Below are 13,874 nucleotides of genomic sequence, written 5' to 3' on the forward strand. Positions count from 1 at the left end.
ACTTGGGAGGCTGAGGCAGAAGAATTTCTTGAACCTGGGAGGTGGAGGTTGCAGTGAGCCGAGATCGTGCCACTCTACTACAGCTTGGGCGGCAGAGTGAGACTTTGTCTAAAAAAAAGAAAATAGTAATTTGACTTAGGGAAGGAAGAAAACACCAGTGGCTTTTGTCTTTCTTTCCATGATCTCTGGAGAAATACACACACTCCTATATGTCTATATTTAGTACTTCATTATTTTTATAGCAGAACTTCAGATAAACATCTATATGATATAGGGATATAACTAAAATTTTGATAACATTATTCAACAACTCCAATCTCTACTGTATTTACATTTAATAAGGAACTCTATGCTATGACTTTTTCTAATGAATACAATGACTTTTATGAAAACAAATATGGCTAGGAAGGTTAGGGAAAGGTTATAAGCAAATGTTCTCACAAAGTTGCTGAAATAGGAAAGTAAAGGAAATAGCTCTTTTCCTGAAACCTTATCTGATAAAAAGAATTGTTTTATTTTGCGGTGATTTGGACAGGTATTTCTCTGACATTTCAGAGGGCAAATTTTCATTTGACTTTAAAGACATGAAAAATTCCTTTTGCACATTTTTGTTTATTTATTATGACATCTTTTTAGGTACACAGGGTTATTTCAGTATGACTTGAAATATTAACTTTTGTTTTATGTGAAACACTTTTGTTTTTCTTTCTAGATATCCAAGTTTGGTAAGACCAGAGTATTCATAATGAAGTGATCTCTCTAAAGTAGTTTCTTTTGTACGTCCGTAGGCTAGGATGGATTTTCTTTTACACCTATTCAGAGAATTTCTATTCAGTTTGTTATTAGTAATCACCCCCTAGTCACTTTCTTCATGTGTTTTCTAGATAACTGTTCCCTAGTTTACACCCATATTGTGTATTATTCTTCCCTAAGTGTATTATCTTATACTTCTTTACATTAAATCTCATCTTGGACCTGTCCTTTCAAATCCCCAAGTTGTCCATAATCCATCCATGTACTTGATTGATCTTGTTTTCTTTTCTTTTTAATCCAGTCTGGCTTTGTATCATCTGCAAACTTGATCATACTTGAATGTACATTCTCCTCCAGCTCATTAATGAGTGTGCTAGACAGGATAGTTGTCATTCCCTTGGTACCATGCCGGATATACTGCTGGATGCTCTCAGTTGCAACTACGTTGATAATAATTCATTGCTTCCTTCCCATGACAGAATTCTTTATCTACAGTGCTATACTGTTATCCAGGCAATGCCTCTACCATCTCTGCTTTCTGGATACTGCTGTTTCAATCATTTTTTCCTAAGATTTACGTAAAAATTATTGTGCTCCCTTATCTATGTAGGCCATTGCCTAATTTTTAAAAGAAGTTACTCAATCTGGGAAAATAGTGTCCTTAAATAGAAATTTCTCAAAAGTTTCCATCGAACATCAGTGAGTCTTTAAAAATACGTTAAGTGTGAAACATTTTGGAAGTGCTGCCTAAGTCTTTGCTTTCTCCATGGAGAGGGATCTCTAGTTATTTAAATTTTAAGTAAAACCATAATTATTTTTCTCACAGCTGAGAGAATGATTTAAATATATGTAAATTTTTTCTGAATGTCGATTATATTTTCAGTAAATTACTCTGCTTTGAGGTAGTTTTCTAGATGAGACGCAGTTCATTTATAATTTTCAGAGCATGATGTGGAGCCATTTGTTACTTTATTTTTAAAGTTATGGTTTTTTCCTTTATTTTCAGGAAAAAGAAGAAGTAGAGGGGATATCAGTAGGTGCTATACTTTCTGACTATCAGCGTATTCGAGTGGAAAATGTGTAAGAAAACATTAATTTGTTAATTTTAAAAGTGTATGTATTTTAAGAATGTGAATAAGTGAAAAATCAATAATTGTATTCAAATTATAAATAGGTATGGTAGTCTACGTGCTCCATGGAACTAAATGTATGTATTTACCTAAGTAACAAAAGTCATGCTTTTACTTTTTTTTATCCTTATATCACACATGAGGAAATTTAACTTAATTAGTATAAGGAAAAATAATCTATCATAGAATTGAGATAGATTTTTTAGTGAGAAGTATTGTCTTCATTTTTTTCTTATTTGATTTAGTATATCCTGTTAATCTCTTTTAACTCATCGTTTGTAATAAAAATCAAGAGATAATAGAATCAATACAGTAGTATTTTAAAGAAAAAAATGCTTACTAAGGAGTCATCTCTTCTTTGGTTCATATAATTCAGTTCTTGTCCAAAAATATTTATATGATTGAAGTACTTACATATAAAGCCATTCAACTTTCAAGGAATTTTTAGGATGTTCCTCCCCTCCTCCTAGCCTCTCTCTGCTCCCCTAAGGGAGGGAGCACTAGTGAAGCATTTAGTCTGTAGCTGCACATACCAAAACTGTCAATTCTATTGATCTATTCAAAAATCATGAGGTAAAATGATAATATTGGTTATTTAATGTTGGCCTGGCAAGACACGACCTGAATGAATTTACTTTTCATTTTTAATTTATCTAGATAAATATAATATTGTATAGAGATTCTGGGCATAGTTATATTAACAAAAAAAAAATTGGACTCCATTATTTTTCTTAAGCACAATTTGACCTACAAATAAGTTATTTTGCTAGTCAAAAGGATAAATAGAATAAGATAATGGCTGTATTTGTATAATATTTTTATATTCTTGATAAAGAAACATTCCTATTTACTATCTCATTTAAAACCTACATATTAATAGATTTGAAAATTTAAGTTTCATTTTTATTTTATTTATTTTCTCTCTAATTCCATGGTGGATTTAGGGCAGTTTAAAAAAATACAGAATTTTAAGAGTGAATGAAGGGAAAACAGGGTAAAGCATAGTTAAGTGAAGAGAAATATGATCTTACATTTTAGAAGTGTATCAGAGTCTCTAGACGATGGATAATGATGGTGGAGTGGGGAAGAAGGTCATGTGTATTTTGAGAAGGTTTTCCTTGCATTCTACCTAGATGTAGATCTACCGTTGAGAACAACCGATCTACAGATGGAGATGAATTGCATATCCCTTAAGCCATACTTTAGAAATAATAGTGTTGTCATCAAGTTTTAGATCATGTTCTCTGAGAACTGTTAAAAATTAGTGCTTTTTAATAAGTTCAAACCCACATGCCTTAATGGGTAGCCAAACTGGAGATAGGGATGACATCTATTTATGAAAGTTAAAAAGCCAAATATAATTGTGATCCTGATTAGGAGGCTGCCCATTACATATATGTATATATATGGAAGAAGGGCACGCGTCATGCCCACGGGTAGAGACTTTCTCAGAACACAGTCTCTGGTACACTTGAACACATGGTTGAACAGATGAGTAGATTTTATGTTATAAAGCATATCTGCAATTATTTTATCCTTGAAATTTCAAAAGTAATGTTACTGGCAGTCTGTTGGTCCACAAACTCAATTTTGAATTAGCCTATTACCAAATTTTAGTTTGTGTTGTATTACCATAATTTCAGAATGTAAAGCGTTTAATAGATGTCACAAGTTCAAATTCAGCAGTGATTTACAGAGTACTTTTATTTGAGCCATGATATTTTGAACTGTTAAAGAACTTAAATAGGAAAAAAATTTTACTTTACGTCTATAGTCAAGAGGTTTTGAGGAATTTCAAAGCAACAACCACAAATTTTACAATAAGGACAGGAAAAAAACTTTTTTTTTAATAAAAAAGTAAGTCTTAGTTTAAAAAGGTAGAGAGGCTGTTTTGATTAGTCGGCCTTAAACATTGGGTGAGAGGACAGCAAGAACTAGTGTTTGTATTACATGGGTAGTTCACATTTTATTATTTTTGTATTTATTAACTGCTTCAGCATTGCTTAAATGCTCTGAGACATTTTAAAAGGGAAAATTACATGCAACAATCTCTGCAATGAGGAAGGTTTTGGCTTTTTGAAAGTCAGGGTATACATAATGAAAAGCAATAGTGATATTTTTAAGGCCATGTATGAGTAAATGACCAAACATGGTACATTTAATAAGTATTGGGATCTCTGAGAGAAGAGAGAGAGAGAGATCAGTATAGGCCAGAGTAGTCAGCCAAGCAACCTTACAGATGCTAGGGACGGTGGATTTTACTTATAAACCTTATAGACACTGGGTTTTAGAGCTATATTCTTGGTTTGGAATCTGATCTCAGCCAGTTAGTGTATGACTCGGGCAAGTCACTTGGCTTTGACTATCATTTATTGAATACCTATTTTATCCAGGCATTGTACTACATTATCTGTATTACCTTTAATTGATTAAACAATTATAGTCCTTTCTGAGAAAGTGACATTTAAGCAAAGGCATGAAGCAAGTGAGAACACAACTAGTGTAAAGGCAAGAGTGAGCAGGCAGGCAGCAGTGGTAGGATGGAGTGAGAAGAGAGTAAGTAGTAGGAAATAAAGTGCATGAACTAAACAGGGCGAGATCCATGGAGTGATGAGGAGCCACTGGAGGGTTTTGAGCAGAGGAATACTATGATCTATTTAATGTCTTAAAAGGATCACATTGGCTGCTGTATGGATTTTAAAGGGTGAGGGTGGAGCAGGGAAGGAAATTAGGATGTTGACATGAGAGAGAATGGTGGCTCAAACCAAGTTGTTAGCAGTGGTATTGGTGAGGAATAATCACATTCTGCATTGTGGTAGATTGGATGTGGAATGTGAAGGAAAGGGAAGGATGATTTCATTTCACATTTTTTAATCCTCTTAAGAACTTTGAAAGGAACTATTTTTGCCCCTATTTATGAACTAGGAAACTAAGCGCAAGGACTTAGATTTTACTTGACTTCAAAAGCCGTGCAGCTAGAGTACAAAATGAGGTTTTAAATTCAGATGTGTGTTCACTCCAAAACCTATATTTTTTCTACTTTACCAATAATGGAAAATATCTTGTACAGTGCCTGCAGCATTGTACTTTTTGTTCTTAGTATTTTCTTTTTATTCACAAATTCTTAAAAAAAAAAATCAAAATTAGTAGTTTAGAATAATTCATATAACTGTAGTTACTGTTAATTTAATCAATATGCGGCTGTTTTATTAGGATAAATTATTTGCCCACTTTACATATGCTTCAAAATTTTGATACCCATGGAAGTTTTAAAACAGAGAGAATACTGGCATTTGTAAACTCTTTTAATAGATTACTAAATTAAGAGTCTTACTAAAATTAATATTTCTAGTATGCCTAGAAATTTCATTTTTATCAGTTTATGCATAGCCCATGGAAATTAAATATGTTTATGTTGTATATATAAACTTCATTATGCAAAATATGTTTTTAAAAGCATTTTCAATGCTAAAATCCTTGAACGAAGCATTATGTTTCAAATCAAAGTAATTGCTGTGGATCCAAGTATAAAATATTAAGATATCATCTGACTTTCTTTTTCTTTTTCTTTTGTAGGTGTAAAAGGCTTAATCTCCAGCCTTTAGCTTACCTTTGGCAGAGAAACCAGGAAGATTTGCTCAGAGAGATGATATCATCTAACATTCAAGCAATGATCATCAAAGTAGCAGCTTTGGGTATGCAGCCAAACTATCAAGGGAGCTGTTTGTTGCCACATAGATAATCTCAATTCACTAATAAGTAGTTACAATGAACAAAGAAAACTGATTTAGAATATAAAAATGTGGAGTCACAGCTGAAGAAATTGAGTAAGCACCTTCCTTGCATGAAGAAAGGGAAGTTTTAAAATGGGCTTTTGACCATTTGCCAAAGTGATTACTAGTAAGGCTTTTTTTTTTTTTTTTTTTTTTAAATATATAACTGGTTCTAAAACTGATATTGTATTATAGTCCTTCAATTTAAGTTGGTTTTTTTTTTTTTAGGGTTTGGAATTTAGGCTTGTTGGAGACAGGAAATACAAGGGTTATTTTTGTTTTGTTTTGGAGTTTTTTGGAAGCTTCTTGCAATATGTATTTGACACAAAACATGATATATTCCTTGTATTTTTTAACATTTTGAATGATGCTAAAATAGAATGATGGTTTTGTTTTTGTTATAAAAAATAGATAGGATACTGGTTTTTGTTGGAGGTGGTGAGAAAATCATGTTTGAGAAAATGTTATCTGATTAGTTAGCATAGACGCAGCAGGCAGGTGGTAATCTGATTCAAGTATGGACATTACATATGAACACATTTAATTTATTTGGAATTGCTATAATTATATTCATTTTTGAGAAACCATAGGGTTTGAGCCCAGTCCGTTCATTTCGTGAACCTGTTATAGAAAATGCCCTGAAGCCTGAGAGTTCCCAAAGCCTAAATCGTGTACCTCATTTGAGAGTGTTTACCTTGCTGGTCTCTGAAATAACAAGGTCTCGAGCTGTAGAAGATTTTACAGATACATTCACTTTTTAAATAAAATTAAGAGAAAGAGTACAGACCCCATAATGTTTCTCCGTGGTAAATACCAAGCTGCTCTATTCTTGCTGAAGTTGAAGTGTTGTCTTCAGTTGAAAGCTTTTTTTAGTGAATCTGTAGTTGATCTCCTTAGCTGTTAAAACGAGAAAGATTGAGTGGTATTATATTATTATTTCTGAGAAAAGGTTGCCGAGCAGCTCTCATGATAAACGATCTCATTATAAATATATTTGTCATATGAATTTCTGGGTGATTCTGTACAGAGTATTCCCTCTTGCTTTTTCTTTGTCTCTCGCTCTCTCTTTGAATTTTCTAAGATTACACAGTTCTGTAATGAAGTTCACGTGACACCTCACTGAAAGGTACACATACTATTCCTTTTACTGCCAGACAGATAAAAGACTGGATTAGAACCCAGAGAGACCTCCCTTATTGAAAAGGTAGTCAAAGAATTTGACCTTATTGCCATCTTTTAATAGTATATGACCGATATTGTGTGTTCTTGCATTTCTATGTGTGTGTCTCTGTAGGGATTAGAGATGGGGAATTAGCTTTATCAAGCCTTTGGGTAAAATGTAAAAACCGAGCAGATTTGTCTTTGGCATCTCAGTAACGAAAATATAGATCTGATTTTAACATTTACAGCACGTGGTTTCTACTGACTGCCTATAGGTGTGCAAAGATGAAAGTTATTCTTTAGAATAATATTAAGAAAGACAGTACTTCTGAAGACATAGAAACATATAAATGATGCAATATAGGTTGCTAAGCCTTTTTCCTCCCATTTAAAATTGTCAGAACAGGATTTAAGCCAAAAAAAGAAAAAAAAGGGGAGGGACAATAAGACCTTTCTATGGGGGAGAGGTATCAGTAAAATTTTGTGGACCATTTTTCTATGAAATGGTCTTATAATAGAAAAGGGTCAGTTCTACACGAATGCATACAAATATATTTTTTATAATTATGTTACATAACCTTTATGTCTTATAGGCATCAATGAACTCATAAAATTTCTGGCTTCTTTGTTTCATTATAATGTTTTAAGGGACTCATCCATATTATTGAATGAAGCAATAGTGTGTTCATTTATATTGTAGTATAGTGTTCCCTTGTGGGAGACTCTAATTAACTTATCACACCACAATTTAATTGTCCATTCTATTATTGATAGCATATAGGTGGTATCCAGTTTGGCACTGTGATAAACAATGCTGCCACGAAGTGGTCATCTTACACATTTTCGGTCCCAGAGCTAGAACATCCTTTTTTTCAGGAAGCCCTGATTTCTTTGAACGTGAAATGATATATGTCTGTATGTGTGTATCTAATGACTCATGAGTTCATGATATTTCAAAATCAAATTCAAGACAACATAAGGATTATAATAATTCTGTATTCTATCTCTGCCTTCTTTCTTCCACAGTAAATCTTGATTATCAAGGTCACAAGAGATATTATTTATTAGAAAATCCCATAATTTGGGGGAACAAAAAGACCAAATAGCAGATCTGTTATCCATTCTTTCCAGTAACGGGGGTAGGCTTCCTGGAAAGCAAGAAGGAAGAACCTCTATAATCTTCCTGCAAATATAATTACAGACCTCATGGCAAAAAAACATACAAAGAAACAAAAAAATCACTAAGGGTATTTACTAGAGGGGAAAAGTATCTTTGGACTCCTTTTAGCAGAATGTTAACTAGTTGCTAAAAAAGAGATAAATGATAAAGGGAAAACATGAAACCACTTTTACCTATCATTAGAAAACCTCCTGTTTCTTGAAAGATATATTTGTTTCCAAAGTAACTAAATTGATCAGTAGAAAAAACTACAGGTTTAAGGGTTAGTTTATTCAGTTAAATGATGGTGTAGTAACATTGACTGTGAAAGGGAATAATGCTAGGACTCTACTTATAAGGTTTCTAGGATTGGGAGATAGGAATGAGGTGATGGGGGAGGATGCAAATTCACAACTATATATCTTTCCCATTTCATAGATTTTTTAATTAGTTTTCCCTGATCTAATGGTCCTAGGCCCGAGTTTAAAGTTGCACATACCAAAGGAATGTGTTGTCAGTGCACAGAACACAGTATCAATACCATTACATTTGACAGTGCATATTCTTAAAGGCCTTTAGGGGTGCGAATAAATTCACTCTGTGCAGGCAAATTAAGGCCTATCCATAAACACAAGCCAGTGTCTTGTGATTCTTATGTGTCAAATCCTGTAATATCTGCCAAGGAGAAGTGCTAACAAGGCTGCTGTTTTACTGTCCCTGTGGGTTTATAATACAACCGTTGAACCAGTTAGCCCAATCGTGGGGAAAAGGGTATGGGTCAAAACAGGTAATAGATGGAAATGGGAGGACGTGTAAGAGATAGAAAGGCACTTATACGTGAATTCAAGTTCTGTGGAGAGATGTAACCATGTGACCTAACATGGCAGAGCCTCAGAGCTAGAAAATAATAAGGTATTTGGTATCTCTCCTTGGTAAATGCCAAGCTACTCTATTCTTGCTGAAGTTGAGTTGTTGTCTTGGATATCTCTCTCAAATGTGATGCTAACCTAACTGATGTTGAGAGAACACTTTGGATGTGTTTTCTGGAGAGAAGGGAAATTGGTGATGTACAGCTCTACTTAAAGATTCCACCTATGGCCTGTAATCCCAGCAGTTTGGGAGGCCGAGGCGGGCGTATCATGAAGGTCAGGAGATCGAGACCATCCTGGCTAATATGGTGAAACCCCGTCTCTACTAAAAATACAAAAAAATTAGCCAGGCGTGGTGGCGGGCGCCGGTAGTCCCAGCTACTCAGGAGGCTGAGGCAGGAAAATGGCATGAACCTGGGAGACAGAGCTTGCAGTGAGCCAAGATCACGCCACTGCACTCCAGCCTGGGTGACAGAGCAAGACTTTGTTTCAAAAAAGAAAAGAAAGATTCCACCTATGTAATCTAGAGGAATAAAGTGGCAGAGTGCCCCTTGATTACTCAATGTAGGAGCAGTTCACTACAGTTCCCACTCATGTCTTGGTTTGTAGGCTATCCAGTTGTCCCTTGGACAACAAGGTGGTTAGGAGCACCAATCCCCGGCATAGTTGAAAAGCCACTTATAACTTTTGATACTCCAAAAACTTAACTACTGCTGTTGACCAGAAGCCTTACCAAAAACATAACAGGCAAGTAACACATTTTGCATGTTGTATGTATTACATACTCTTACAATAAAATAAGCTGGAGAAAAGAAAATTTTACTAAGACAATTATAAGGAAGAGAGGCCAGACACAGTGGCTCATGCTTATATTCCCAGGACTTTGGGAGCCCAAAATGAAAGGATCTCTTGAGTCAGGAGTGTGAGACCAGCCTGGGCAACATAAGGAGACCTATCCCTATAAAAAGTTTAAAAATTAGCTGGGCATGGTGGTGTGTGCCTGTAATCCCAGCTACTCAGGAGGCTGAGGCGGGAAAATCGCTTCAGCCTGGGAAGTCAGGGCCTCAGTGAGCTGTCTTTGCACCTTTGCACTCCAACCTGGGTGAAGAGCAAGACCCTGTCTCAAAAAAAGAAAGAAAAATAAAACGTAAGGAAGAGAAAATACACTTATAGTACTGTCCTGTATTTATCAATACTGCAAATTTATGTCATCTGTCTACAAAATGAATCATCTGTCCAAAATTGCAGGCAACCACAGCTGCAGATCTCAATCTACAGAACGTCAACTTTTTCTTACAATGTCATGACTTTTCTCTGCGTCTTGGGAACACGTCCAGCATCACTGGTGGCAGTTCGTATGGGTCCCATGGTGTTACTCGAGGTTTACAGTATTTACACTAAACCCAATGAAATATATGCAAGAACCACAAGAGATCACTTTTTACTGTAATACACAATTTACTGGAGACAGAAAATGCTCTGCTCATGCGGAGATGATTAGCATCACATAGTATTTTAAGCAGACACTAGCAACACTTGAGCTCACCGCAATGGCAACAGGCGATGGCTACATAATTAATACAGCAGTAACAATAGATAATAATAGTTAATTTTATGCAGTTATGATTTAATGCTGCATCTTTATGTTTGTTTACCTTTCTCTCACCTGTGAATATGTGTGTGTTTGGTAAATTTTAACCTTATATAATAGATTTCTATGTATTTTGTGGTAGTAAATGATAAAATACATGAACATCTACATGTATTTCATGCATTCATGACATACCTTTCTCTTAATTTTTTCAGTATTTCTAGGCTACATGGTTCATATGTTGTTTTTTCAAATTGTCACAAATCTCTCCAAATATACTTATTGAAAAAAATCCATATATAAGTGAATCCAGGCAGTTCATATTCGTGATGTTCAAGGGTCAACTATATTTACCATTCAGATCTCTTTTTTTTTGTTTTGTTTTGTTTTGATGATTTCACCATTACTAATTAAAGTACATAGATGGAGGATTTGGAGCAATAGGGCTTTTGCATTCCTTGTGGACATAAATCAAGACAATATGTTGCTAAGACATCTACCTAGGTATAATGGAGAGCAGATTTCTACTGCCTGTTATAGCTTGATTTCCTTCTAATATAGAATATGTGAATGCGAATGGAATTCATTTAAGGGAATTGGAAGACCACCTTGAGGGAGATGGATTTGGATGTAAGGTAACGAATAAATATTACTAACAACTCCTGTCTGGAATTATGCAGAGTATGTTTGTGAAAAGCCTATGACATACCCAAAGAGAGCTGTGTTTGGTACATAATATACCAAATGACAATCTCATGGGACTTGTGTGTGTGTGTGCAAACTATTTTTCTAAATTGTACAAATTTTACTAATGTACCATGGTAATAACCCATGTTGTTGCTTGGTAAATATTGTCTCTGCTGTCTTGATGTTCTAAAGGCATTTTTAGTAGTGGTCTTAAGGACCATTACTAATATCAGACCAAATCAGACCAAAATAATGTTCCTGAAAACTCGTGATGAAAAGGAGTTGCTAGTCCCAATAGAGACACTAGAGGGAGCTCTCTTCCAGGAGACTGGCTGCATCTGGAAATGGCCCTAGAGGGACAAGAAAGCTTTAAATGACTGGACTAATAGAGTATTTAATGGAACATCATATTGGTCAGCAGTGCAAGAAGAGGGCTTCTACTCTTAGCAGGAAAGACTCTTGAATATTCCAATTGCTATGGAAGTTGTTGTTTTTAAAGATCAATGGCCAGCAGTTCTAGTAGCCAAGCTAAGGATGCCCACTTATGGGAACACGATGATTAGCCTAAATTATGGGACATTGCTGAACAGTGTGGCCTTTATATTTGTTCTCCAGTGGCCCAAGTATCACAGATAAAAAGGGAATTTGTCTTTCTCATGCTACACTGACTAGAATTGGAAGGATAAAGGAACGACATTATGTTGTCCTGAAGGGAACTTGTTGCATAATGATATCTGGAAGCCAATGACTTTTAAAACCTATACTGTGCTATATATAATTATATCCTCAAGCCAAATGGAATCCCGAATTTATTGAACAATAATCTCTAGTGACTAACCTAGTCACTGTGACTATGAACGTGCATGAGAAAAGTTGTTTTTGTTGGGAAGAGACAGAGAATGGTACTGTAATTCTAATTGACCTCATGTGCTAATCTGGGCCAGCGTATAGCAGTGAAGGACCTGGAGAGCTGTTCTGATGGTCTTGGAACTCTACCTTGTTAGGCTGCCTGATTACTTCTCTTCCTGAAATTATCAGAAAAGGTTGAAACTGGGTAAGATGTCCAGTTTGTTTGAGTCTGATTTAACAAGCTAATATTTTGGTTTAACTCAATTAAACCAAAATTGTATTACACTACAAAATAAATATCACATTGTATGTGGGACTGTAGAGAACATATTCTTATGTTTCTGCACAGTTAGGACTTTGAACAAATTTTACAGAAACTAGAGACCTAGGCTAAAAGACAACTTTTAGAAATTAGTTTATGGCTGAACAGATAGTGAAAACTCCAGAGAGACTTACCTTTCTTGAGGTATCTGTTTACATTTCAAAGGAAGGGTTGAGACCAGGACCTTGGAGACACCTCTTGGATTGTAAAGCTGGAGACACTAGTTTTTCCCCCCAGGAAGATTTATTTACATTCCAAAGTGTGAAAGCACATATCCTTCTCTTGACTTTTCCAAGGAAACTCTCTCAGAAGGGAAGGGGGAACAGCTGCCTCTTTTTTCCTAAATCAATACTCGGATTTATTTTTCCAGACCCCTTACCTATGGTAGATGGAATTACTTGCAAGATTATATCTCTTTCTCATCACCTTGCTCCTGGAGTAACAGCTGGGGCAGAGAAAAGTCAGAACAGTATTATTTACTTATTCTTTGTAAGTAATAAAAATAATGTGTTCTGCTCCAACAAGAGTTCTGCAGGGACCTCTTGTTGGGACTCAGCATACCAGTAGATATAGATATTATATTAAAATGTTAACAGTATATGAGACAATTTCAGAATAACAATGCTAATGCCACTACTGATTATGTAATTTCAGAGAACAGTTAAAAAGATTTTTTTGTATATGCTTTTCTGAATTTCCCCTCTCATTTTTAAGACATCTTTTTATTTGTATTGTCTGAGCATATAGCTACTATGATTATACATTATTTTTTAAGTTTTACGGAAATATAATTAACATACTATACACATCACCCACTTAAAATGTACAATTCAATTTTTTTTAGTGTATTCACAGGTTGTGCAATCATTACCACAGTCTAGTTTTAGAATTTGTGTTTCCCAAAAAGGAATCCCCTGCTGATTAGTAATCATTCTCAAGTTACCACCAACCCCTGCTCCCCTGCTCCCAGTTTTAAGCACCATGAGGACTTTGTAGCTTCATATCTTTATAGATTTGCCTATTGTAGATATTTCATATAAATGGAATCCTACAATATGTGGTCTCTGTGACTAGCTTCTTTCACTTAGAATGTTTTCAAGAAACATCCAAATTGTAGCATATACAATTGAGTTCTTTTTATTGCCATGTAATATTCTGTTACGAAGATATACCACATTTTATTTAGCCATTCATCAGTCCATGGACATTTGAGTCATTTCCATTTTTTGTTTATTATGAATAATGCTTCTATGAACATTTGTGTACAAGTTTTTCTTTGGACATATGTATTCATTTATCTTGGGTATATACCTAGGAGTGGAATTTCTGTGTCATATGATGATTCTATGTTTAACATTTTGAGCAACCACCAAACTGATTTCTAAAGTGGCTATACCACTTTAGATTCCCACTAGCAATGAATAAGGGTTCCAGTTTTTCACATCCTAGCCAACACTTAATTATTTTCTGTCTTTCTTATAGCTATCCTGGTGAGTATAAGTTGTATCTCATTGTGGTTTTATTTTGCATTTCTCTAATGGCTAATGATGTTGACCATCTTCTTATGTATTTATTGGCCA

At 34.9% G+C, this 13,874-nt stretch overlaps 1 protein-coding gene across 3 annotated transcripts in view; it reads left to right on the top strand.

Moving 5' to 3' along the window:
• The window catches only part of LOC105492862 (diphthamine biosynthesis 6), a 220,400-nt gene that overhangs the window by 92,146 nt on the left and 114,380 nt on the right, over nt 1–13,874 (top strand). For all 3 annotated transcript variants that reach the window (XR_011606181.1, XM_011760182.3, XM_071067125.1), the window contains exons 4-5: nt 1,760–1,833; nt 5,460–5,578. Coding sequence is in view for 2 of the 3 variants with exons in the window: in XM_011760182.3 (XP_011758484.2) it covers nt 1,760–1,833; nt 5,460–5,578 (193 nt within the window). In the remaining variant the exon portion in view is untranslated. The remainder of the gene's footprint in view (nt 1–1,759; nt 1,834–5,459; nt 5,579–13,874) is intronic.

The sequence above is a fragment of the Macaca nemestrina genome, chromosome 7 (genome assembly GCF_043159975.1).
Source record: "Macaca nemestrina isolate mMacNem1 chromosome 7, mMacNem.hap1, whole genome shotgun sequence".
NCBI classification, from domain to species: Eukaryota; Metazoa; Chordata; class Mammalia; order Primates; family Cercopithecidae; genus Macaca; species Macaca nemestrina.